Below are 27,629 nucleotides of genomic sequence, written 5' to 3'. Positions count from 1 at the left end.
CTAAGGTGTGTCTGCTGCTGAGCCTACCTATTGTTATTATATATATATATATATATATTGCCGCTGTTATTATATTGTTTTGATACTACTGACACTTATTGATCTGCTGCTGATAAATAAAAGAGAACCTACATGGCGATTAAACAGATCCTGTATCTTGCTTATTTCTCCTCTGACACTTTATCTTTACAGTGACCTGTGTAGCATCCTATACATCACATGTAAGTGATTATTCTGATACCATCATGTTTTCATCGGTTATAAACTGGCGAAGCTTTATTTATTCCCAAATATGTGGCTTTGAAAAAGATCATTTCATTGTGTTTCAAAATGGCGTCCATCAACACAAACACTATTTATAGAAAGAGAAATGGTTAAGTTTGTAATTACCAGTGTTGTGAGTTCAATATTTTAATTAATTACAGTAAGGGAACATCTTAGGAGTTAGTGTACTGAGTTCCTCTCAGGAGGATATATAATAAAGGTGTGTTAACTGCTGAGCCTATTTACTGTGCAATACTTTTTTCCATAATCACAGTTTTATTCATTTAGATTATGGACCTCTAAAACACATCTGCCACATCAGTTGAGTTTTGACATACCACAACCAGCCAGCCAGTCTTAACTTTGATTGTTATCCTAACCCTCAGAGAAAGAGACATGTGGTGTGTTGTCTTTTTTCACCTGTATGGTGTGGTTCTGGGCGACAACACACAGTGAAGATGATCTGCTGCACGGCACTAGCATCATGACTGTCTTTGTTTAAACCAGCAGCAGTGCAGCGGTACACAGACTAACCTGTGTGTGTGTAACGTAGTTCTTCAGGTGTGTATGCTTAACATGTATGTATTTATCACAGTAAAGATGGTATACAAAAGCTTTTTAAAGAGCTTTCAACCTCATCCCATTGTCTTTAACACACATTTAACATAATAATATACTCATATTATTATACAAATATACAGTATGAGTACTGTTTTGATACTGACATGTTATCTTTGCACTAAGGTGTGTCTGCACTATTGTAATTGTGTCTGTTGACTGTGGTAAATAAAAGAGAGAACCAAATGCACTGTACAAAAGATCAGCTTTATTGTCAATTTCCATGCTGTTCAGATGCCTCATAAGGGCTGTGCGCGTGTCTTGCCCCCCGGCGATTTTTTTAGGCACGGGTACACACTCCCGGTAGTTGGTGTTGCGTCTCCCCAACGTTGCCTCCAGGTGAATACAGAGGAGTTGAAAAGAGCCCTTGCTCTTTGATCCACTGCACATTGGTGTACGTTGGCACCACCTTCTCCCACCAGGCCGATGTTCTATTGTTCACCCAGAGAGAGCGCGGGACACGACGCGTTCCAATCACTCAGTATAACAGGCCTACTCTCTTTATTTGCTGTAGTTTAGTAGATATCTACAAACAAAGAGTCCATATTTGTCTAAAATCATTTAGTGCTTCACATAATAAAATACACAACGGCTGTATCCTGATATGATATGCTTTAGGAGCTGTAGGTGCGTGTTGTACAGTGTGTAGGTGTGTATGGTACAGTCAGGGGCGCCACCAGGGATTTTGGGCCCCATGAAAATATATCACATTGGGCCCCACCACCAGGCACAGGCCACGCAAACCAAGCACAATTGCTGTAACCACACCTCCAGAACCCAACCGACTCATTTATGCTTTAAATAACTCTACCTGTACAGGTTTGCATCTATCTTGTAGTCCAATACTAACTGCACAATATTTACTGACACTGAGCGGTGAAAATATAACACTGTGCAGACGTGCAACATTCTGCTGCAGTAGAATTCACTATTTGATATAACACTAACATTCCTGACAATAGATCTCAATAGTCATCTTTTATGGTGTACATGCCTTTTTAATAATATTTTTGAATGGAACATTCATAAATCAAAATAAATATAACTTAAATATACATGACCTCTTAAATTAAAATAAAGTGAACATTAAAGGTGGGGTAGGTAAGTTTGAGAAACCGGCTTGAGATACACTTTTTGTTATATTCCATGGAATGCTCTTAACATCCCGATAGCAATGAATATCTTAAGTGCTTTGACAAAAAATCCATAAAAAAATGTCATCTGTGGAAGCCGTAGTACTGTAAAAAGCACGACCAATCATTTTAGCCCGGCTAAAATAACTGGATGGCCTACCTGCCTGTCAGCCTTCCATCTGTGCACAAACTTATCTCGTGCCCTCATTGGTCATGTGCGCGTTCGTGTGTGTTGGAGGAGGGGCTCTGTAAGGAAGTGGCAGATTTTCTCCGGTTGTGTATTTTCAAATTCTAGCGATCTCGAGACGGTTTCTCAAACTTACCTACCCTACCTTTAACACCAATATTATCATTTATAAAATGCTATAACAAAAAAAATAACATAAGCAGCAGATTTTTTTATTAAATATACATACTACAAAATAAGCGGGTATTAAAGTGTAAATGGACAACAAAACAGAAATGGAAATGAAAAGGCCTGATGGTGGTGCTAAATCAGAGCCTATTACCTGTTCTCAGTCTTTTTCTCATCATGCATCTTGTGTGTAGTGATCCATATCGTTACCATAGCCTTGCCCTTTAACAGTTATTATGAGCCCTTGCTCAGCCTTACTCACCAAGAGCCCAGCGCCTAGCCTTCTTACAGGCAAAGTCACTGATCAAGTCCCTTGAAGTCCAGCTTTCTAGCCAACTGGCTTTCAATGGACAGCATGGCAAGACTGCAAAGCCTTATGGGGGGACAGGGCTGCTGAGCCTAGAGATGGATCTGTTGGTCCTGGCACCAGGGGGAGGGACAACTGATTGACTATGAATAGCTGCTAAAAATGTACCTGCATTTATTAAATGTCAGCTAAAAGAGCAGTGAAATGAAAAACCTCTGAATTTTCTGTGAAGATATTAACAGCTTTACTCGAGATTGAGAAACACCCAGGGTGTCGAGTAAAGCTGCTTCAGAGCCACTATTTCAAGCATACTACGTCATCGAGTGCCGCCGAAGGCCTGTTCCAATGTCCAGCATACTTGGAATTCTACCGAGCCCGGTGTACTTCGTTTGGAGAAATTTAGCTCGGAAGACATGTGCTACCAAGCAAGCATACTTGAGATTGAGAAACACCCCCACAGTGCTGCTGTGGGGGTGTTCCATTAATGATGTCTTTAGCCTGTCATCATTAATGGACGTCTCTTTAAAATGACCGCTCAGAGGAGAGGAGTTCTCATTTCTCTAACCGCCTGCTGCTTCCCCTCCTCTCTCCTCGGTTCCCCTCCTCGACTCCTCCGCTCGCATCTCCTGTGGGCGGGACTAAGTCTTGAGGATAGGAGTCGAGGAGGGGAGTTAGTGAAATGAGAAAGGGCCATAGACTAACGCGTTATATCTTCGGCGCATTGGACTTCTAGTTAAACTCTTGAGGAGTGATTCAAAGGTTGTGGGTTCGAGTCCCACCAGAGTCAAGGTTTTCCTTCTTTCGCTGCGAAGACTACAAGCCAAAAGAGCAAGCCGAGACGTATTAGAGATGCCATTTTAAAATACACGATTTGACTGGTTTATGTTGCCCTTACCTAAAATGCAGCTAGCTGACTGGTATATCTATCCGAGTGGTTGGTTTTAGATCAGGGTTAAATCCGTTGGCTATCCTATCCCTCTTCCTTTCCCTCTGTTTTTAGCATAGCGCGTGAGACACACGACATTGTAGGCTATGGAGGAATACAAATGACTTGCTGAAATACATACTTGAATATTTCAATTCACTAACTCATTGAAGATTGATTTAGTGATTGTTCTATTCAAATAGATGTTTGAATTAATTTGTTTATTTTAATAATTTAAGTATAATTTACTCATGTCATTTGTTTAGGTTGTATTCATGTATTGCGGTACGTATTTGTTCCTGATTGAGTGATTTTTCGCCCTTTTGAATAAATGTTAACTTTATTTTAGTGAGGGAAGTGTTTCTCATCAGATATTTTAAGAAATATAGACATAAAAACAAATGCAACATTTGCAAAGTTTATGGCGTTAACCAATATATTTGTTATTGTTAATGTATGCAGTGCATTCATTGTAAAAAAATAATGTGTGTGTGTTTATTTATTTTAGGATTTATTCATGTTAGTATTGATTTAATCATTCTTGAAATGTTTTGTACAAAAAGAGAATTGCTCTTTTGTTAAATAGGTGTTTGTGTTACACAGGATGAAAAAATGTCATGCGTCCATGACTGGAACATCTCTGTCGCTAATGTTGAATAAGTGAAACAGTGAAATGACTGAAGACACTTGGGCTGTTTGTAGCTTCAGTATATCAGCCGGAGACACGACGTACTCCATCCACTAGATGGAGGCTCATTTACAGTGTGGTCTGATCATCTCAAGTCAAACAGAGAGGCGGGCGAGAGCAGAGAGCACCAGCGAGAGAAGAGTCTGAGAGAGATCACTGATCATGGGGATGCTCAGGACATCAGTGGCCTTTCTTCTTCACGTGGCTGCTTCTTTGGCGGTAAGAAACACAAGCTCACTTCCACTATATCTCACAAGATACTATTCTAATCATTCCATGCATATCGTTTTTCTTTTACATGTGCAGCTTTTAGGATATTTATTTATTAACACAAAATAGGTGATTGGAATGACTTTTTTGGTGGTTATTTACAAATCCGCACTGCTCCTCCTGCTTTGGTGAAGGAGTTATGCAAACCTGCTCATATTGAAAAACATGTTAATGTCATTTTTGTTGTATTTATTGTCATTTTTCAAATTTAAAGCAATACCTGAAAACCAAACAGTCATAGAAGGAGTGTGTATCTTCACTGTTTACCATTCCTTGTGTTTGGTTCTGTGACATCTGATCTTGATAGTTAGGCAGGCTGCTTATTGTACTTAAACATGTTGTGTGGTTCCTGATCAAATAGAACATGCCTCTATTACAGTGCAGTTCTGACTATGAACCTTTGAGTGTCAGCAACAACCTCTCTGCCTTTTTTTGGATTGTCATTGTTTTTCCCTCAGCTCTTTGTTCATCAGTAAAACTGTCAAGTAGACCAACTTCTCTTTCCTGAGCCATTCAATTGGATTGTTGAAGGTTGCATACTAACTCAACAGTAAATTAAACATTATGCATTTCATCTTTTCATAATGGTTGCTGTTTGCATCCAGAAATAAGTAAGTATGAGCAAGATGTTGGTTCTGACTGTTTGCATCCTACCACTTTCAAATCCATGTTAGCCCATGTGTAGCGGTGACTAATGGTGTCCTTCTGGCTCTGTCCAGGCCCCGGTGCCGTGTGCAGAGACGGTAGTTCATCTGGAAGCACAAATCCAAGGTCTGAAGACCCTGATCAGCAACCAGCATGGCTACATCCAGGCACTCCACAACAGCCAGGCCGGGCAGCTGGAGCTCATACCCAGCTCCCACCTGGGCCCGGAGAACCTCTTTAAAGGTGGGGAGAGATTTCCATGACAGATACATACTTTGAATAAACTGTATCTGCCTTCACTTTCCTACAACGTGACAACCTAACTGCTTCTTTACCTACATACCAAGTTAGTCACATTCTAGGTATTAACCCTCTTTACCATACAGTATGTCCAGCCTGAGTCTTTACCTCGTGTTAACGCCATGCTAATTAGTATGGTTTTATAATCAGTGGATTAAATGACGAGTTGTATTGTTCAAAGGGGTTTGTTGTATTGGAAAACCTTGAGAGAAGAACAGAGAAAAGGTTTATTGAGAATCAAAGAACACTGTTCCCCTGCTGGTTTGTAAACAGAAGACTGTCAGGTCTTGTGTGGAGTTTCTCTGCATACAAGTGTCATGTATTCATTATAATACATGTGCTGCTTACCAATCAGCAGTTAGCATGTTGTAGCTTAGTCATGGCCCTGCAGCTGCTCCACAGGAAAAAACGTCACGCCGCTGAGATTCTCACAAACATTGTTGCTGTTTGCTTTTATTGTATCTAAAATATATTTAACTAACAGTTTGAATAGTTGACCTGGTGTGTATGTGTGTGTTCAGACTGCTCCGAGGTGTTTGCAGAGGGTAACATGGCCAGCGGGCTGTATGTGATCCGTCCACACGGCTCTCCCTCCTCACTCAGCGTCTACTGCGACATGAACCATGGGGGAGGGTGGACCGTCTTCCAGAGGAGGAGAGACGGCGAGGAGAGCTTTGACAGGTGTGTGTGTGTGTGTGTGTGTGTGTGTGTGTGTGTGTATGTCCTTTTTTACACACACAAAAATAGGAGTTCTACTCTGCATGTGTCAAATGACTTGGGATTGCAGGTAATTGTATAAGCAGTGTTTGCCCTGTGTGAGCAGAGCGTGGGTGGAGTACAAGCATGGGTTTGGTGACCTCTTCTCCCCTGATGGAGAGTTCTGGCTGGGGAATACAGCTCTACACAATCTCACCTCCACAGGTTTGTGTGTGTGTGTGTGTGTGTGTGTGTGTGTGTGTGTGTGTGTGTGTGTGTGTGTGTGTGTGTGTGTGTGTGTGTGTGTGTGTGTGTGTGTGTGTGTGTGTGTGTGTGTGTGTGATGGCTGCCTGTGTAACTCTGTGTCTTCTAGGGAACCACGACCTGCGGATCGACATGCAGGACTTTGAGGGTAACCAGCGCTATGCAGAGTACAAGAACTTCAAAGTTGATGACGAAAAGGTAAAACTACCCAAAAATAAAATAATGAGTATAAAAAAGTATAAGAAAAGAAAAAGTCACTTCTCATTGCAACAAAAACTAAATCCTTTAACAGGAGTCCAGATTTTAAATGAGCAGAAAAGAGATCATTTGATTCTCTTTAGTTGAATTGAACAATAGAAGTCTTCATACTGGATCGAATAAGTCAATCATATATGTGCACATCTGTTTGTGCTGTAAGCGTATTGAAACCTTCTCTCTGTGTCTCTTTCTGTCTTTCTCCTCGCCTTCCCTTTATTTCCCATAACACAGGGCTATTATTTAGACTAAGTATGTTGTTTGTGTTTGATGATCTCTGCTATGGAAAACACAGCAAGGCCGTCTGGCTTCAGGCCAGCTGCTCTGCATCTCTCCTTCTCTCCTTTCATCACTTTGCTTTCTCTTCTTTCTTTCCTTTCAAACTTTTAGCCCGTTTTGCTACTTGATTTTTTCTTCTGAACCTCATCAGCTCTGCAATCCACATATCATGTGCCAACATTTATTGCAGTCTTTTCTTTTGATAAATTAAATGTTTTGTATTTCTATATTAAAAGTTGGTTCCTCATTGTAACGGCAAAACTCCCGATAAAACTTGGCTTATACTCTGACGCGCTGCAAGAAGAGTCCGTGCTGAAGTTGTGGTTGATCATTTAATAAAGCAAATAACATAAATAATCATCTTAGCAGGACCATACGGTCTCACCCTCTCTGTCACCCACACAAGCACAACAGGTGCACTGAACACCTGACACCACACCCATGTGATAACTGCCGGAAGTGACCAATACTACCTGAGTGCCGTGTAAACAAATATTTACAATAACAGAAATAATAAGCTGTGGCAAAATAAGCATTTTGGCTCCTACACTCCTATGAAAGGGCTTTCCTGAAGTGTTTTGTCTCCTGTGTTCACTCAAAGGACCAGTACCAGTTACATGTGGGAGAGTACACTGGGAACGCTGGGGACGCCCTGGCTCATGTCCACAGCCCCCCCCCTGCCGGGAAGAAACGGACTGGTCCATTTCTTACAGAAGAACTCCCTGGGTCAAACGGGATCAAGTTCAGCACCTATGACCAGCTTAATAATGGAGACACGGAGAACCGCACCAGTTGCATCAGACACAGCAGGTCCGGCTGGTGGTTCAGCAGGTAGGTCCGTCACTCAGTAGAACCACACACGCAAAGAGAGGAACAACAAGGGGGCGAAGGTCAAAATGGCAATTTACACACACACAGGTTATACAGAAGGTACTGCAGGTCTTCTTCTGTCTCTCCTCGCTGCAGGTGTGACTCAGGAAACCTGAACGGTCACTACTACAGAGGGCCGGACCAAGGCATGGCTGATGACGGGGTGGTTTGGTACACGTGGCACGGCTGGTGGTACTCTATCAAATCTGTGGTCATGATGGTACGAGCTGCTGACCTCGAGCCTCCGCCACAGGTCATTGCCCCGTTACCAGGACGACAGGCCAGCAGCAAAGCAAAGGGCGACATCATTGAAGATCATCATGGCCGACTTCAACACTGAAAGCAAGAGAGGAGGCAGCGTGTCTCCTACTGCAGCCCAACAGCTTCCTGAAATCCCACACATCAAACATCATTCTATGTCAAATCTTTAAAGTCTTTCATCTAATGTTTGACTTGTATGTCAATTCTGCAATTATTTCAATATCCAAATAAAACAATGGTGCTTTTATCTCATATCCTTTTGTATTTATTTCATGTCCAAAATAAAACAACATGGTGAACTGAGGCATTTTAGGAACATCTGAGTTTTTTCACCAGACATATAAAGGTATTTTGGATTCAGTCAAATGAGCCAGTAATCGCTCAGTCGATGAGATTGTGGGAGATTCTATCTGTGGAAATGATAACTTGTGTGTTTTTCTGGTGCTTTTACATGGGATCCAAAGTAAAGACAGAAGTTGATCAGCCACTAGCTGAGCATTGCCTGGTTCCTGTTGGTCAATGAGACATGTCAAGGGGAAAGCAAAGGGGCAAACACACTTCTGCATATTTGGCTCTGAGATGATGTGTTAAGTCTCTGAACTGACAGCTCAGATCTAACATCCAAGGGTGACTACATTCCACAAAGTAGTTTCAGGTAGAGGTTGTGAGGAGCTTACACAGAGGAACAGATCTAAAGGTCAGTTCCTCAGATCAACAGAAGGACAATACGTTGTTCACTTCTTCCAGAGGTCCAAAGCAGATGAGGGATTGAGTTTTGCTCTTTGGGAAAAAGGTCCTCTTTAAAAGAAGGGGAATAGGCAAAACAATCCATGCTAATCCACCACGAAACACCCAAACCACTGTTTGTTCCCACAAACCTGCAAGAGGCTCAAGTCCAAGGTTTCTTCTCACCCGCCTCTTTAGAAAGAGCGGTATGAAATAACAGGATAAAAGGATCCTAGATTGTACAACATATCAGAACAAACATGGAAGGATAGTCATAACAAGAGTGAGGCGCCATGTACAGACCCTGAGGTGTGCCTGTTGTATGTTTTCTTCAGAAAAAGAAGAAAGGCTTATTGGAGAACTAGGCATTTGGTAGAGAGCATGGCCATTCCACTGTCAGACATAAGTGCGTCGGTGCCACTGCAAAGTCTTGACGCTTTCAGAACAAGCGTCTTTTATGCAATTTGTTCCAAATGTACAAGTTTATCATTAATATCCAACAACATTGCTGTGATTGAAGTCTTTCTCTGTGTTTGGAACAGCTCTGTCTTGTCCAGGCTGGTGGAGCAGGAGGCTTGTTGTCGGGGTTATCTAGGCGATAAGGGTGCAGCTGTGGGGAAGGAGGCAGAATTCCGAGGTGAGCCGAAGGGTGAGGTGGGGGAGAGGCGGCGGGGGCTGGCCAGCAGGTCTCCATTGTGCAGCTTCCAGAGCAGCTCCTCGTTCTCCATGGACAGACGCTTGTTGACCTTGGACTCCTTCTGCAGCGTCTGCTGGAGTTTGGCCTGTTCGCTGGAGAGCTGCCTGCAGGGGGAGACAGAGAGCTGATTCTATTATCTGTAGAAACTGCTTTACCCAGGTGAACTGAGAACTGTCCAAGGGGAAAGTCTCAAACAACAACTGAAGTAAGAACCATATAGACATCTTTTTACAGTCATATTTAGTTTTATATTATTACAATATAAAGTATTTCATTTGATTCTACCGTAGAGTATTTCATTTGACATTCTGTTGTTGTCCCTTGCACCAGTCTCTTGTACTTTTTATTTCCATTTTTCTTGAATTTTTGTATTTCTATTTACTTCTAAGCATGTTGTATGTTACATTGTTGGAGGAGCTCGGGACTGAGATGTGTATTGCCAGAACTATGCTGTAGCTCTTTGTGGAGCTTTGAAAACAAGAACTAACACAGGTCACACTGTTCAGGTGATAGAGCTGCTCATTCAGAAGAAGAAGAAGAAGAAGAAGAAGAAGAAGAAGAAGAAGAAGAAGAAGAAGAAGAAGAAGAAGAAGAAGAAGAAGAAGAAGAAGAAGAAGAAGAAGAAGAAGAAGACATACTTTATTAAAAATACATGTATTTTACACACATAGGGAGGATAGACATGCACACACACAACCACATGCAGATAGGAGAGGTGGCAGAGCAGAGAGGCTGCCAGGTACCCGGTGCCAAGGGAGCAGTTTCAAGGTTAGGTGCCTTGCTCAAGGGCACCTCGGCAGTGGCCTTGGAGGTGAACTGGCAGCTCTCCAGCTACCAGCTCACTCCATCTTTTTATTTTATTGGTTAGATCTGGACGTGAACTGACGACCCTTCGGTTTCAAGACCAAGTCCCTACAGACTGAGCCACTGCTGCTAGAGCTGCCTGCTGGTCACAAGCATCTGATCAGATGATGTATTTATTTCAGTTTATTCTCAGGGTTAAGCTATTTAAATGCATGGCCTCACAATAAGACACTACCTTTATGTGGCTGATGTTGGCATGAGATATTGTTAAGCTTGAAACACAATGTTATAGAGAGAAAGTTCAGATGTGACATCAAACCAGAGCAAAGCATGAGTGATGTATCTTTAGTTCACTGTACAGGGCTTAAAGGTCCACAGCCAGATGAATCTCACTGATCAGCCATTATTTAAACCATATAGATTTTTACCAATGTGTGTCAGTGAAAAGTATACTGAGTTTAAACCTGCTTTTAGTCGCTACCTCTGGGGTTTACCATTAGAACACTGTCTATGGCACACACACACACACACGCGCACACACGCACGCACACGCACGCACGCACGCACACACGCACGCACGCACACACTTTGTACGTACTTTGAGAGAGCAGCGTGTTTGTCCATCCTGGCCCTGTAGTCCTCGTTCTCCTGTTGGACCTTATTTAGACACTCCTGCAGTTTCACATTCGTCTCCAACTGTGACACACACACACACACACACACACACACACACACACACACACACACACACACACACACACACACACACACACACACACACACACACACACACACACACACACACACACACACACACACACACACATTAGTTAGCATTAGTGTTATGTAAGGTTGTTTATACATACATTCTTCTAAACACTGTCAATATATGACCTTTTTTCCCCTAAAACAACAAACAACAAGTGAAAGTAATCAGGTGTTGAGAGAATGAAATAGCCTCTGAAACAGGATCTGGATCACAGTCTAACCGGCACTCTAAAATGACGCAGGGTTCCCACTTTTTTCTAGTCATTATTTTTCAGGAAATGGGCAGTTCAGGCTGGACAGACAGAGAGGGGTCAGACCAATCACTTCTATGATTCTTTGTGGGTTAGTCTGATTTAAAGACATGCAGTCTATGGCTGCACTTTATGAACTGAATATGAATGAACACCAATAACACAGATACTTGCCTTATGACAAATCTAGATTGAAGTTAACCTACCAAAATGTATGATTCAAAGTTAGCGATGAATTGCTGGGAGTATTCACAGCCATTGACTCTTACAGGTGTTTCACTTTATGTCCATCATTTACTCGTAATGTGAAGTTAATGTCATTATATGCTACATCTTTGCTAAACAGTGCAGCTTTACATTTGCAGACTATGCAAATAAAGCGTAAAGAAAGGACAGCTAAAAGGATAAGAACATAACACAGGCTGTCAGGTGGAGATGTTGTTGGAGCTCTGAGGGACAGCCTCATAGTTCATTCTCAGCTGAACCAAAATAGGTACATTTTCCAGGATTACACCAGAATTTCCAGCACATTTCACTTCTCTCTCAGGTTGATGTGTTATGACTGGTTTTCCAGGGTTTGTTTGAAGCATGTGATAATATGTGATAAAGGAAGAGTGATTGCCCACCAGTTTGTCCATGTCCATGAGCTTCTTCTCCTTCTGGTGCAGCTGGTTGTTCTTGAGCTCCAGTACGACCTTAAGACTGTCCAGCTCCTGCTCCAGGTACACGGTGTGGGAGTTCTTCTGCGAGAACAAACACGTTAGAGAAGTGTGAAGCTTCAATGCCTTTGTGGGGAAAGAGCAGCAGAGACAATGAGACAATAATATGGCACAAGTGGTTAGAGATCGGCGTCATTTCATGAGGCCCAGAATGTGTAACCCTTCCTAACCAGCAGGGGGCGTTGTTGAGCAGAACAAACTGTCTCTATCCCCCTCCACTATCTCTATATCAGGAAGCTTCAGAGTGGTGCAGTGATGACATGTCTTGGTAAGCGACACGGTAGTGAGCATCACATTGGCTCCCTCCACAAAAAGCAATGGGATTTTTAAAAATATTGCAAAAAACAAGATCTGTGATGAAAACGTTTAGGATACTTAATGGGTTTTTTTTTAAAACAAGGAGGATTTCCATATTTTGACACACAAAAGTCTAAGCACAAATGCAATCACCAGAAGTTAAAAGCTAACGTTCAGCTACAAAGGAACTCCAACAGGTCACGTGACTTCATGTCACCCCGGCTAAGCTAAAGGTATGCTTATGTTCAGTGTGATGACATTAAGTATTCTCATTTAGTCTGAAGTTTGTTTGTATGTCTACAAACAAACTTCAGACATTCACCAGTGGGGTATTTCCTGACCTATTTTATGTCGGAGAACAAAAGGTTAACATCTCTTCAGCTTGTGTAGCACTGACCTTATGTCAGGATAACAACCAAAAACACTTTCAGAAAACCATTGTCTTTGAGACATTACTCTATAATGACAGGAGTAACAATCTTTACCAGGTTCTTGTCTGTGAGGATCTGCTTCCTGCGCTCCTCCTCTGCTCTCAGCTTCTCACTCAGAGCCTCCTTCTCTGCACACAGCTCAGAGATCTTCTCCTGGAAACAGAGACAGAAGAATGTTTTAGTGAACACTGAGCTTTGGTTTCATTTAGTAAGACAGACATTTCAGATTGAGAAACACCAGCAGGTAAACTCCTGATGTTTCTCTGCTGTGACCTGAGGAGCAGAGGACTGAATCACTTTACTGCCAAAGACTCCAGCTTTGCTCCATGATGTTCAAAACTAACTGTCGGCAGTAATCTGTTTTATTTCATCTGCGTTCATCATAACATTGCTTTGTTTTTGCTAACACTACAACTGAATATGGAAGATAGCACTCACACACAGTTATGAGACATGATTGTCTTTGATATACTGTATCATCAGCACTCTTACAGAGGAATATGGGCAATTTATGAAATGTTTCTTAAAACAAATTGCAGAACAAATATTGTTGAGTAAAGAGGAGACTTTCTTAGCAAACTGGGGCCATGCTGTCACCTACACTCAGTGCACGCACACACTGGTTCATCTCACTGTGTTATTTAACAAATAATTCACCAGAAGCAGTGTGTTATAAGAGTTTCCAACACATTCTCACTCCCAACTCGTCACATATTGACGATCGGTCAGGGCCCCTTCACGTCACCTTATCACGCACTGGCTACCCCTCGAGCGTCAGTTTTCAACGGGCAGGGCGTCCCATAGCAACCTGGTCTCACCAAAATACGTGAAATGAACACAACTCCTTAACACCGCATTACGTGGTGGGGACACGGAGTCTGCTAAATGACGTGTCGGCACCACGGAAACAACCCCAATGTAAAGTGAATGAGGATCCTTTTTCGTGGTGGACAGACACATTTCTGCAACGTCCAGCAGTGAGCTTCATGTTGTTTTCTACTCTATAAAACGTTTTTTAAATCTACTTTATTATGGATTGTATTCCCTATCTTTATTCAAGAGCGTGTTCTTTCAATTTGAGAGCATAATTGATTGATTTCACGTTCAGATTTTGTATTTCTTTCAGTCAAACCCTGTCCTTGCGCTTCGATTTGCTCTGCTTCTGCTCAAACTGTACGCTTGCACTCAGATATTGTTAGAAATCACAAGTCTCTCCCCTCTCAACCTGCATCACCACCTCTGTCAATCAAGTGTAGAACACTCCCCCACCAAAGTCTTTAAAGCTCCGCCCTTCAGGCCAGTCACTGGGTGTTTCTCAATGTCGAGTAAAGCTGCTTCAGAGCCACTATTTCAAGCATACTACGTCATTGAGTGCCGCCGAAGTACTGTTCCAATCTCCAGCATACTTGGAAATCTACCGAGCCCGGCGTACTTCCTTTGGAGAAATTTCGAGGCTGCACATGTGTAGACTCCGCGGTCTTAAAATCCCCACAATGCTTTGCGCACAGACCAATTTCCCCAAATCTGTGGCGGAAGATGTAAGGCGGGGCCTCTCATATGACGCACACCTGCACACTTGCTAGCCTGTTCCACTCTTCGTTTTCTGAATGCCAGGAAGTATTCTTGCCTCGCTTCTGAAGCAAGATGCTCGGCAGACTTGTGCTACCAAGCAAGCGTACTCGACATTGAGAAACACCCACTCACTTCCTTCCCATCAGAGACTGAAGAACAAAGGAACTGTGAGTTGGCACATGGAGCTGAATTGTTTGTACTTAAATCAGTTGATGAAATGTTTAGCTTTACTTTAACAGACTGTTTTGTTTATGTTAGATCCGCCTTCTAGATTCCCTTCGACCCATACCTATGTTAAAGGGTCCATGTCATGCTTTTCTGGTTACTACCCGTCCCCTTGTGTGTTATGAAGGTTTTTCTGCATGTAAACGGTCTGCAGAGTCACAAACCCTCAAAGTACACCCTGTAGCGAGTAAAGCTCTAACACAGAAAGACCTGTCTATGCTGCCCCAGAACGCCTCGTTGCACATTTCTCATTTTCCATTGTTTGCTTCCTGGGTTCTGTGACGTGTGAACACCCAGATCAACAACAAATGACCGGATTGGCCCAAATGGACCAATCAGCGGGTGAGTCCCATTGACTTGCATAGAGCTCCATGAACGCTGGTAATAGACGAGTTGGGATGGCGGAGAAATGCTCTCTGCAGACCCATTCTCACAGCGTTATAAACCTTTTTCTTACTCAATATCAAGCCACACTTATTGTTTTTACTTCGGCTGTGAGTGTTTGTGTGTGCTCAGGATGAGTTTCGCTTGTTCTCCTGTATCGCCGACCCGGAAACCTGTCCGCTCCTCGCAGCAGCTCGCAGCAGCGAGGGGTAGCCAGTGCGTGATAAGGTGACGTGAAGGGGCCCTGACCGATCGTCAATATGTGACGAGTTGGGAGTGAGAATGTGTTGCAGTTTCATTGTTCTTAGCTGAACTGTTGCTTTAGGTACAGAATGTATCTGGTTCCAAGAATGAAAAAAAGTTTAAAATGCTGACTTATTTGAACACTTTTTTTTACTTACTCAACAGATTAGATGTCAGTGGAGTTTGTTTCATTAAGACATTGTCGTTTATACCTTCCTTGGTAACTTATGTGTTAATATTGACATATGAACGTGTCTTACAGAGAGAGATGTTTCAGTCTCCTTCAGGGATTTGTTCAGGTTCTCCAGTTCCGTGTGCTGGATCCTCTTCAGCTCTGAAACATCCCACACACACATCAGTGAACACACATCAGGGCTGACCATGATAACAACGTGGCGCACATTAACACCACTGTTAACTCTCATGAATGCAGGCTAAGTTATGAAGCATCCCTTTTCCCCCGGATTTAAATATTTTAATGAGTTTACCTGTATGTAATAGAATATTTAAAATGTGCTGTGTGTTCTGCACACACCTTGTGTGGAGGTCTCATGCTGCCGTCTGAGAGAGTCCATCTTCTGACTGTGACTCTCCGCCTTGTCCTTCCTCTCTGCTTCATGCCGGCTCCTCAGCTCCTCCACCTGAAGGATGCAGAATAAAATCAAGAGATGTTACAACTCCTGTCACAGTTGCAGACTGTTGAATCAAAACTGAGATTACACAGAACCCTGAGAGTGTGTGTGAGCAGTAACACATCGAGCATAAGAACAGTTGAGTGGGAACTATATGGGCTTTTCAGTGAACACAACGTTAGAGCATGTTTTTTACATTGTTAAAAAAGTGTATGCATGAAGTAACGTGAGCCTCACACTGCTCATGCTGCAGTATGTTTACAGCTAACCGCAATCAGCTTTATCAGATATGTAACCATGGCCCTCTAGGCCCTCTCTGAGGGCCTAAGATATTCTACAAAATAATATTTAAAAACATTAAAAAAATATTTTTGTTTTTAAATATTTTTTTAGTTCTATTTTTCATTAGTTTTACCAAAATAACTTGATTTAATTGTATTTAAAATAACATTTCCAAAGAAATAAATCCTTTGAATCTGCCTGTTCAGTTTCTGTTTGAATGTGAAGGGTTAAATGAAAGAAGCTCCTTGAGCCGTCTCTGCGAGTTACGGCCCGTCTCCACAGCAGCGTTAAAAAAATCTTGAAACGCTTCTGCCCATTCACTTTGAATGGGGTGACGTCACTTTCCCTCACTTTTCGCCGAACTGCATTGTGGGCAGGCGAGCGGAGATTTTCAGGATTTTCAGGATTCAAAGTTGAGCAATGTTCAACTTTTGAAGCTGAGGTGGAAGCGTCAGCCAATCAAATCCTGTGTACGCAAATCTGACAGTTCAAGCTCTAGCCAATCAAACGGCGTGTATGCTGGGAGAGACATACCGCAGGTCATTTCCTCATATTCCAAAAAATGGAGGAGAAATTAGCGGTAGCGAATCAATCACCCGGTGCTTTATGACCAGACCTACCGGGATATAAACCGGAGGAGCCAGGCATGGAGGGAGGTGGCAGAGACAGTGGTATGTTTTCGCCTGTTTGGGGAGTTTATATCCAGTTTACTTCGGGCTTTTTTGCTTCGTATGTCGCGGGCGGGAGATTCATGTGATTGGTTGTTCGTGCCTTGCTCGCAAAAAATCCTCAAGCTTCAGATACGCCCACCTCCAAGATTTTTTTAACGCTGCTGTGTGGACGGTCCGTTACTGTGAAGTTAGGAGCTGATTGGAGGTTCAGCTGTAAATTCACAGAGGGCCCGCTATAGTAACTGAACGAGAGAGTAATGTCAAGTGACAGTACAATTGACCAATCATATCTTCCCTCTAAATGGGTGGGTTTTATTATCGCGGACTTTATGACAAGTTCCGCCCGCTGTGAAGCTTTTCTTGTTTCCATAGCAACAACAACTTCCTGTCAACAGTGTGAACTCTCCTTCAAAATAAAAGCATGTCCATACACAATAGGAAGCCAAGCCAAATTACACTTAAGATATACAACTGCAATGAAAGTAACAAACACAATGCAATATCCTTTTCAATGTCAAAGAACACAAATTGGGTTCACAGGTGTTGTTTTGTGTGGTAGAGGGTCGCTGTCATTGATGCGTTTTGCACCCTGGGCCGTTGTTTTGATATTCCGCTGAAGTATACGCTGTGACGTAATAACTATTTTTTTTTTCGAGGGAAGGGGTGGGGGTCAGAGGGCCTAGGTATAAAAGTCACGGCACTGAATCAGAGAGAGTATGAGGAGGGTGGGATGATCTGCAGTGTTTTAAAGTTCTTCTTAGCATCAGCTCATCTCACTACCCCATTTGAGCTGGAACTAAAAAAGAGTAGCAGGTACTATGCAAAGTGGAAACCCAAAAGAGCGAGTCGTGTTGACTCGAGTAGAGCCGCGCCAGAGTTTCATTCAAACATCCAGCAGACCTTTTGAGTCCAGTCAGAGCTCTCTGCATGTGTGTGTGTGTGTGTGTGTGTGTGTGTGTGTGTGTGTGTGTGTGTGTGTGTGTGTGTGTGTGTGTGTGTGTGTGTGTGTGTGTGTGTGTGTGTGTGTGCTCTGACCTGCTGTTCCATCAGCGTGCGGCATCTGTCTGCCTCCTCCTGGTACGTCTGGTGGACTTTGTCCCACTCAGTTTGGTAGAAGCTCCTCAGTCTGCCACAGAGGAATAGTTAGAGAGCCACAGAACAAACACTAACAGAGTTATAGTTATATATCTATATATATATATATATAGATATATAAATATATATCTATATATATATATAGAGTGCTCACCTGTCCTCCAGCTGCACCAGCTCCTCCTGGTGCTGCTCCTGCAGGCGCTGCAGAGCCTCCTCCAGGCGGAGACGCAGCTCCTCCCTCCCCTGCTGCAGCCGCTCGCAGCACTGCGCTGACGCCACTGAAGGAGGCAAGCAAGATTTCAATAAGGACCCCTAAATATAACTGGACAATAATAATACTAATAATAACCACAATCATAATCATTATAATGCAAAAATACATTAGCAATATGGATGTGAAGTTTGCTGTAAAACATTCTTTGGTTAAGAATGTAGAGGTAGAGTACACAAAGGGCAAATACTCACTGAGTTTTGAAATTCTTTTGAACAACATAGAAAAAAAATTCAAACATTCAGGTGATGAAAAACACAACTAAGTGACTAAAGGTAGTGAGGAGCATAACGTTTTATAAACAACTCAACAATAGCCTACAACTTCTAAATATATGTTCTGTTTTACAACGTTTAATTGAATTTATTAAATCGAAGGCCACTTCATCCAATTGGGTCAGAGTTGTCAGAAACCAGAAGAAGGAGAGGAAGAGATAGACTGTGGGGAATCAGCTTAATATTACACATCACAAGTTCACAAATCATTTGGAGGGCAGATGTGAGGGGAAGGAAGGCCAGATGTGTTAGCCCTCATTGAGTTACCATTTTGACCATTCACCATAAATTTGTGTTTCATTTCCATAACATACACTAGTACAAACATGATATCACATGATGTCAGGCCGGTCTTCTGAGATAAGACAGGCAGTGTCCCAACAGGTAATACATAGCACATTTTCTCTGTGTGTGTGTGTGTGTGTGTGTGCGTGTGTGTGTGTGTGTGCGTGTGCGTGTGCGTGTGCGTGTGCGTGTGCGTGTGCGTGTGCGTGTGCGTGTGCGTTCCTCAGCAATCACTGACAACAACATTCCAGTTTAATTACTGCATTACTTGCAGCAGACATGAGATCCAGCCCTGGAACATCTGCAGTCAGCTCAGAAGTATGCACAGGTCTCATTCTTCTCATGAATCATTTGAACTCTCACAAGCACATGCACGCTTCCCTCTCTCTCCATCTTTCATCACACGCCATTATGATCCAAGTGTGTACGAATATGAAATATTTGAATAAATATCAAGATAAGTAATGTAGCACCTAGACAACCCAACATCTGTCACTGCATGGGACTGTCATCTCATCTGAAGCAGACAGACAGAAGACATTAGAATGCCCTCACCTAGGCCTGTGTGCCTGCAATAATACTGACAATGAAAACAATAAACCTTCTATAACTGTACAGGAACAGCTGGCTGCAGCCGGGACAGTTGCTCCCCCCATCTGAATAGAGCTCTATGAAAGTGCCTGTCATCATGGTGATGGAGACACAAAGCCATCGACAGCTGAGAGCAGTGTGTGTGTGTGTGTGTGTGTGTGTGTGTGTGTGTGTGTGTGTGTGTGTGTGTGTGTGTGTGTGTGTGTGTGTGTGTGTGTGTGTGTGTGTGTGTGTGTGTGTGTGTGTGTGTGTGTGCATTAGCATTACTATCCTTGTGGGGACCTAAATCTGTTTACATAGTCACGTGTGGGGACTCGCCTCCCTTATGGGGACATAAGGGAGGTCCCCATAAGGGGAATCATTAATTAAAAGACTTGGTTAGGGTTAAGGTTTGGGGAACGTGCGCAGCGTGGTGCACGCCGGGCTCTCTGTAAATATTTTTTGTTTAAAAACCTATTTAAAAACTCCTGTAGTAAAACCAATAAAAGTTTATAAAAGCCCTGTTTGGTCTGTGTTAAAAAATGCTTAAGAAAATGCAATAACAGGGATAAAAGAGAGCAGCGGCTGCAGCACAGAGCGTATGCGGCGGGGTTAAAACCTGTACTCCTGCCCTCCCGGGGTCTCCCCCGGTGGGGTGTCCGAGGCTGCGTCCCACAGCATCTGGTAAAAGACCTGGTAAGTGGGTTAAAAACATCTGGCTAAAAGCACCGAGGTTGACTTTGTTTAAAATCGGCATGCAGGTAAAATTTGTGTTAAAAAATGATAAATAAATACATAAAAGTGCTTAGTAGAATAAGTGCTTTTTAAAAAATAAGTCCTGGTAATAAAAATCACATCAAACAAAATGTTAAAATATGTAAAATATAAAGCAAATATGTAAAAGGTAAAATGTAAAATGTAAAATATAAAATACACATGTGTTAGTAGGCACACGGGGAGGGAAAATATCTTAAAATAAAGTCAACCAAGTGTCCCTAAAAGTGTTTAAAACCCAGGCCGAGGTCTAGAGAGGTGGTGCAGGTGAGACATGGGACACGCCTCGGATGATGTTTTAAAAATACTTTATTAAAGGGCTTGTTTCAGGGTGTTTCCCTGTGGGAGGCTCCAACATCCATTTAAAAGTAAATGGAAAGTAATAACTAAAATATAAATAAAATAATATAAGCACTGTATAAATAGGAAACGGGGGATTAATAATATATAAAAAAGAATAAAATATATAATCTCCTCATATGGAACCTAATAAAATAAGAAAACATGCAATACACCGTGCAAACATAGAATAAACTGTGACATGTAAAATATAAATAATAATAGATCGAATGTAAGAAATATATATAAAATGGTAATAATAATAATAACCCCATGCATTAGGGTAAGGGTACGGGTTAGGGTTAGGCATGTGTTGGTTATGGTTAAGGTTAGGATAAGTCTCCAGGAAATGCATGTAAGTCAATGTAATGTCCCCTGAAGTGATGTATACATGGTGTGTGTGTGTGTGTGTGTGTGTGTGTGTGTGTGTGTGTGTGTGTGTGTGTGTGTGGAGAGAGCAGGGTTCTAAACATTGCTCGCATTCCTCAGCTCTGTGTGTAAAGAGACGAGCATACACACACCACTCTCTCTGTCAGATGATTTGACTTGACATGTTAATGTGCCTTGAAAGCAGGCTTTGGTAGTAATGGATTACATCATCAGAAAACAAATAAGAAAACTGTATTCCCTCACAGAATGGTTCATATGTATTCAGTTATGCCATATGTTCATAAAACTGTGTGTGTGAGCTTAACTGTAGGTAATAAATTAAATTAGTTCTGCTTTTTTAAACTGTAGTATGTGCTCATTGTTGGTGTATCGGCTGCTGCCTGAATATGCTTCATTATAGGCGGGTTTTCCTATCAATACAATCTCTGAGAAGATGATACATTTCAGATTCAACTTTCTTTTCTAAGTTAACATTCTTGTGTTGTCTTACATAATACACTGACTTTTCTTTTATATTGAGGGTATCCAAAATGTGGAGAATATTAAAGTGAAGGATTCAACATTCATTGTCTCAATGACAGTTAAAAGATGGCAGACTGCCAAATGCTGCAGAACGTCTGAGTAACACGCCTCGAACACACATGACATGGAAACTGAACTCATTACATGAAAGCTCCTCAGCAATATTTGGATGGATCCTCTCCTGTAATTAAAGTCTTACTCATCTGCTGCTATTATGTTCAATGCTACACTTGAAGTGGTTCTGGTAGAGTTAAGATGCTTCACTTATCCACATAAATAACATACAGGAAATGTAAAATGTCTAAACATTAGATCTACAATACTCTTCGCAGGTTAGTAATCTCCTTTAAAAGTTTGATTGGGTGCAGTCAGGTGTCTGAAGTACAACAGCTATTCCTGTCTGTGCTGCAAAGCAACCAATCAGATTGCACTGCCATATAAACTGTCAGACCACATGAGACTGTTTCATGCTGCCCGTTTTCTAATCAGTTATTAGTGTTGTGTTTTTTGTACTAGTCTTCATTTGCAGATAAAACCCTGTGCACACAGGTGCACGGAGCAGCGACTGAGCTTTAGTGTGAAACAGCAGCTTCTCAATAGCAGTTGACCCGTCTACGATAAGCTCTGTGTGTTTGGGTCATATGCAAATGCATAAAAGAGAGGGAGGGAGAGAGATTGATAGTGTGATAGAGTGTGTGGATCCTTCTCTTACCCAGCTCATCTCGGAGGGTTGCCAGTTCCAGGGACAAGCTCTTCTTCTGCTTCACGGCCTCCTCGCGCTGCACACAAGAGAAGAAGAAGAGACTCAAGGCTGTGTCTAAGGTCATTCTCTACTCCTCCTGTTAGATATAGAGCAGTGTGTGCACTGTGATCACCAGCAGCCTGACTGTGCACAGTGAGTCTCAGTCAGTTCACTCATCGCAGCGATCATTGTTTGATGATTTCTGTATACTTCCAAAGGTTCAGTATTCTCACTATGGTTTTTGGACAAAACATCAAACTGGTGTGCACAGCCGTAGACCACATAGTCGACAGTGAATTATTTCAAAGACGTTTGTCATTCTGGGTTTCAGAAATTGCACTGATCACAGGACAGTGAAGCTTCAGCGTTGACTACAGGACACTTTAGTAAAGGTCAGCTGGGGTCGGAGAGGCAGGAGTTTATAAAGACAGATAAAAGAGCTAGGGGTACGACAAATATTAGCAGGGTATCATAATCCCATTTGGTTGTAAAATAATCAAGATACTAACATGCACCATGGCTGAAAACACCCGATGTGGTGATGCTCACAACATCTGTAGGAAGTCAAAAAGACTGCTTCCCCTTGAAGTTAAAGTTAACATTCAAAAGCAAATTCAGAATCAACCAAAAACAAACAACATTTTGTACATTCATATTTTCATACTCATACAGACATCAAGATACATTCATTATGGATGATTCTCTACTCACTTAATCCCTAACACACACACTATACAGCTGCTTACACCAGCCCAACACACACACACACACACACACACACACACACACACACACACACACACACACACACACACACACACACACACACACACACACACACACACCACCACACACACACACACACACACACACACACACACACACACACACACACACCCATAAAACGCATCTGTTGTGAGAGGGGTCAGTAAAAGGGAAGAGCTGACAGGGTGGGAGGCCAAAGGGTAGAGACAGCTTGTAATAATGAGCACATGTTTCTGACACACAGAAGAGAGATTACTGGAGTACTAACGGAGAAGATATGATCCAAGTTGGAGGAGACATAAAGCAACTTCCTAAACCCAGACTTCTGCTGAGAGCTGATCAGATGGGAAGGAGAGAGAAAAAACACATGTAAAGACATACACACACACTTACAAACACACCTTGCGTTTCTTCTTGCGGCGGTGAGGGGGGGCCTCTCTGGGCTTGTGGTGGGCTTTGCTGGTCGTGGAACCCATATTTTGTTGAGCGAAGAAACAAAAACACACACACACCAAATTCTCCAGTCCTTACTCTCTCTCTGTCACTGATACCCTCCCTCTACAGCAGCCGGCAACACACACACACACTCTCTCTGCCCGCCTACTCCATGGGACTATCTCTCCCTTCCACTCCTCCCCCTCTCTACCTGTTCCCCACCCTGCCCTGTCTCCTCCTCCCATCTGCCCCCCCCCCCCCTGGCTGGTTACTGTGTGATGGAATGGAGGAATATGAGTTATTCTGCACCACCTTCTTTTCTTATCTTTATTCTTATCTCCCTTTCTCTCGTTCCGAGTCATTTACACAAGCCACTGGTTCCTCTCTAAACTCAACACACTGTCTTTGACTGTGTCTATTGTTCTGTTTTAAGTTACACTAAAAATATTCCTAAATATATTCTTATAATCAGAGCAGCACACCAACAAGCGGCTGCTGACGCTTTAGGAGGATTGGTCATTTTAACCTCAGTCTCAGTACATTTGGTTTGGTTTCAAAGCCTTTTCTACTAAATGGATTACCCCACCCACCCACATTACAGCCCCAACCTCTTCCACTAAACCAAACAGCCCCCCCCCCCCCCCCCCCCCCCCCACAGGCCCCCCAGGTGTAGGTAGCTCTTCCTGAGTTACCAGTCACGTTAAGTGTATGAGACTGATTAGATAGCCTTGGTATTCATGCTTCAGATAAAAACACATATATTATCTCAGACACGCATACGAAAGAGCTGCAGGGCCTGAGCTGCATTCCTCCCCTCCTCCCTCTCTTCCATTCATCACTCCCCCTTCACCTCCACTTTCCTCAGGACATCCGCCCAATCAATGACCAGGAGCTGGAGCTCTGAAAACTCTCACTGCTCTCTCAGCCCATCTACACTCACACTACGCTGCAGGGAAATGTGAAGAGGAGAATTGATCCTGATACACAACACATTTTAATCAGGTTCGAAAGGGAGAGTTATGTAACACTTAACAATCACACACACACACACACACACACACACACACACACACACACACACACACACACACACACACACACACACACACAATCACACGCTCCACATGCTAATTGACCGTGGTGACATTTATTTTCACTGACTGTGTGTGTGTGTGTGTGTGTGTGTGTGTGTGTGTGTGTGTGTGTGTGTGTGTGTGTGTGTGATTGCAAACATGAATAGCATCTCGTTATTAATATTTATTCTAAACTTGTTGAGGAGAATGTGATGTGAGAAGCAGCCACATGCTTTTACACTTGTTGTACATAATGGTGGGACTTGTGTCCCATGGTCACTTGTGAAATCTACTCAACGTACAGCAGCTTGGGTGGATTGGGCAAAGCTGAACTTCAGTAAGTGTGGGTGTGTGTTAGTAGAATCCCCTGAGGGCTCACTGACTGAAGGCTAATGCTGTCTGCTCATCTGCCCCCTCTACCTCATACAACACACCCAGTCCAAGAGAAGAGAAGGAAGTAACAGCAGATCTATTCAAAGTGCTGATTTCAATTATGTACACACATTTAAACACGCACAAGAAGCAGGTCTAATGAAGGGTTCTGCACACTGGATAAGGTGCGCCTGCTTGATGATAGTTATTGTGGCTGGACTAAAAAGACTTCTAGTAATGTGTGTTTGTGTGCATTCATTTATATTCACACACCATATTGCCCTGCAAACATGAAATCACTAGTCCCAGTAATCTGACAGCAAATATTGACGGGGCATCCATGTCCGCCTGTGTGACACACACATCCTGGTGTCTGATAAATGGACCAATCAAATGCCTTCGACTCAACCCACTGTATGAACTGACTTCACTTACGCTGTGTATGATTTCACCCAAATGGAGATATGTTATGCTTATGGAATTGTAAGCTGTGAATTCACACCAGGATATGTTCAGAAACACTCAACTCATAGCAGCAGGCTGTGTGATGTTAATGAGAGCTCAGTGATACACTCTCTGCTGTCTCAACGCTTCACACCACAAACAGACATTGCTGCACTGCTCCTCCATCCCAGCACCAACTACTGAGTGATGCTCTAATTGTAGGCTGTGGGTTCTTTTTCTAATTTGCCAAAGGGGAAGGATGGTGTGCAGGTAACGGATAGTTTCACCTTGTTTTCCCCTTGAAGCTGCACTAGACCATACTTACAACACATCCACATTTGAAGCGCTGTGGAGCCACAGCGGGAGAAAGGGACCATTCCCCACCAAGTGATGCTGGAGACCCACCCTATTTACCAGAAACAGTATTAGCATTGGTGGGGGGGTTCTCTTACTCAAAGGAGGTACAATACTGTTGTCTTCACCAGAATCTGACTACATCAACATGTTAGCTCTGATTGTCACCAGTATATCCTTTGGATAACCACAACAGTACTTCTTCATATCAGAACATACTTTCAGCCGTGTGAAGGAAATCCTTGTTGGAGTATTGGCAGGAAACAAATTGTAGATGCTGGATCTCTGAAACTTCTTCCTAAATTGGAGGTTAAATTAACCTGTTAAGCCCTGAGCCTGTTTTTCAGGTCTCAGGCTCGGAAATGACATTCCCAGAACAAATGACTATATCTTCCCTTCTAAAAGGGGTAAATTAATAATATTTTTTCTCAAAGCAATGATATACCTGTGAGTTGGATGTAGAAAAGTCAGAATCAATATAGATGTTTTTAAATTTTAAAGTAAATTCAGATTGAACATAGTAAATAAATGTAAATTATAGTGTCCGTCCAAAAAGAAAACATTACTTATAGTGAAAACCACCCTTGAATGATGGGTTAGTAGACTAAAAGCTTTAGGAATCCAAACTATAACATATAATAAGTACCATGTATCAAGATTGATGCAAAACAAGTGACATTTTACCTTTTTAGAGAGATTTAGAAAAAAAAAAAAACACTTCTGGGGTCATTTGGGTGGATTTTCCATATCTCTGGCCCCCCCTCGTTCGATTTTGATGATTGACACCTCTTTTTAACCGTTAGAGCCAATAAAATCGAGGGGAAGTACCTAAAATCCATCTAAACATTACCCATTGGTGAATGAGTGATGCGTAGCCAGAATGCCTCGGAACCAGAAGCTGCGATACACTCTGGTAGCTATCATTAGCAGCTAATATGAAATCTCCGTTATTGACATAAACATTGAATGATGGATTATCAGTAATCATTTCAAAGTGACACAGACACATTGGATTAACCATTGGATTAACCTTCAGCAGCGTTATTATCGTTTTAATGCCATTGAACACGACTTTTGATCAGAACAACAGCTAAGGTAAGACGAGGTCCCGTGAATGCTCCGTAAAGCTCCGTGTTATGATGTCTGTGTTTGCTTCCCCTGTCACGAGTTCTGATCGCTCAGTGATGATACTAATACCTGTATAATCTGTGGAATCCCAGTTTGCTAATCGATGGCTTGTTTGTGCAGTTACGATAAGTAATAAGGGTAACAAAACGTGCATTTATCTAACAGGTTCGTTTTCCACAGACCTTATTTCGAGCTATTTTCCAAACCCTATGGAGAAATCCCATAGCTTTTTTGTCGAGGGAACCCGAGCGCAGCTTACTTCCGGGTTATAGGACGCGTCACTGCACCACTTTATACCGCTTTATACACTTGCATCAACTTCACAGCGGGCGGAACTTGTCATAAAGTCCGCGAAAATAAAGCCCACCCATATAGAGGGAAGATATGATTGGTCAATTGTACTGTCACTTGACATTACTCTCTCGTGGAGTTACTATAGCGGGGCCCTCTGTGAATTTACAGCAGGACCACCAATCAGCTCCTATCTCACATAACTCGCAGAGACGAGCTTCTTTCATTTAACCCTTCACATTCTAACAGAAACTGAACAGGCAGATTCGAAGGATTTATTTCTTTGGAAATGTTATTTTAAATACAATTAAATCAAGTTATTTTGGTAAAACTAATGAAAAATATTACTAAAAATATATATATTTTTAAAATATCTTAAAAATAAATGTTTTTTTTTTTAATGTTTTCAAATATTATTTTTTAGAATATCTTAGGGCCTCAGAGAGGGCCCTGACGGCTCGCCACTGGTGCTAAGTGTGTTACAATTTTTTCGCTCAGGGCTCATTTAGACGCTTCTTGTGAGACTTGTGCTTTTTTTCGGTAAAAATGGTTCGTATCGTCAGTTAGCTGAGTTTCTTCCCGTTAAGTGAGTATGACACATTAATAGGTTTTTAAATGTTAAGAAGCCCTGAGACACAGTTTCGTGAAAAAAAACAAACCTCTGGCTTAACA

General features: G+C 42.3%; 2 protein-coding genes across 3 annotated transcripts in view; one reads left to right on the top strand and one right to left on the bottom strand.

The window, feature by feature from the left end:
- Positions 1 to 4,452: 4,452 nt before the first annotated feature.
- On the top strand, positions 4,453 to 8,262 carry LOC117474911 (fibrinogen-like protein 1). Its single transcript, XM_034120944.1, has 7 exons — positions 4,453 to 4,509; positions 5,280 to 5,448; positions 6,027 to 6,186; positions 6,329 to 6,426; positions 6,575 to 6,663; positions 7,601 to 7,830; positions 7,966 to 8,262. The coding sequence occupies exons 1-7, from the start codon at positions 4,453 to 4,455 to the stop codon at positions 8,207 to 8,209; spliced, it is 1,047 nt and encodes a 348-aa protein (XP_033976835.1). The 3' UTR covers positions 8,210 to 8,262.
- The window catches only part of LOC117474909 (microtubule-associated tumor suppressor 1 homolog A-like), a 47,971-nt gene continuing 28,604 nt past the window's right edge, over positions 8,263 to 27,629 (bottom strand). Inside the window, exons 7-15 of one of the 2 annotated variants that reach the window (XM_034120941.1) lie at positions 22,066 to 22,132; positions 18,082 to 18,205; positions 17,868 to 17,958; positions 15,783 to 15,888; positions 15,508 to 15,581; positions 12,878 to 12,976; positions 12,003 to 12,119; positions 10,956 to 11,053; positions 8,263 to 9,657 (exon numbers count right to left, since the gene is read on the bottom strand). In XM_034120941.1, coding sequence (XP_033976832.1) covers positions 9,444 to 9,657; positions 10,956 to 11,053; positions 12,003 to 12,119; positions 12,878 to 12,976; positions 15,508 to 15,581; positions 15,783 to 15,888; positions 17,868 to 17,958; positions 18,082 to 18,205; positions 22,066 to 22,132 — 990 coding nt within the window. In that variant the 3' untranslated portion in view covers positions 8,263 to 9,443. The remainder of the gene's footprint in view (positions 9,658 to 10,955; positions 11,054 to 12,002; positions 12,120 to 12,877; positions 12,977 to 15,507; positions 15,582 to 15,782; positions 15,889 to 17,867; positions 17,959 to 18,081; positions 18,206 to 22,065; positions 22,133 to 27,629) is intronic. The other variant, XM_034120942.1, reaches the window with a different exon arrangement.

Source organism: Trematomus bernacchii, unplaced genomic scaffold (genome assembly GCF_902827165.1).
Source record: "Trematomus bernacchii unplaced genomic scaffold, fTreBer1.1, whole genome shotgun sequence".
NCBI lineage: Eukaryota > Metazoa > Chordata > Actinopteri > Perciformes > Nototheniidae > Trematomus > Trematomus bernacchii.
This window is presented reverse-complemented; position numbering and strand designations above follow the sequence as displayed.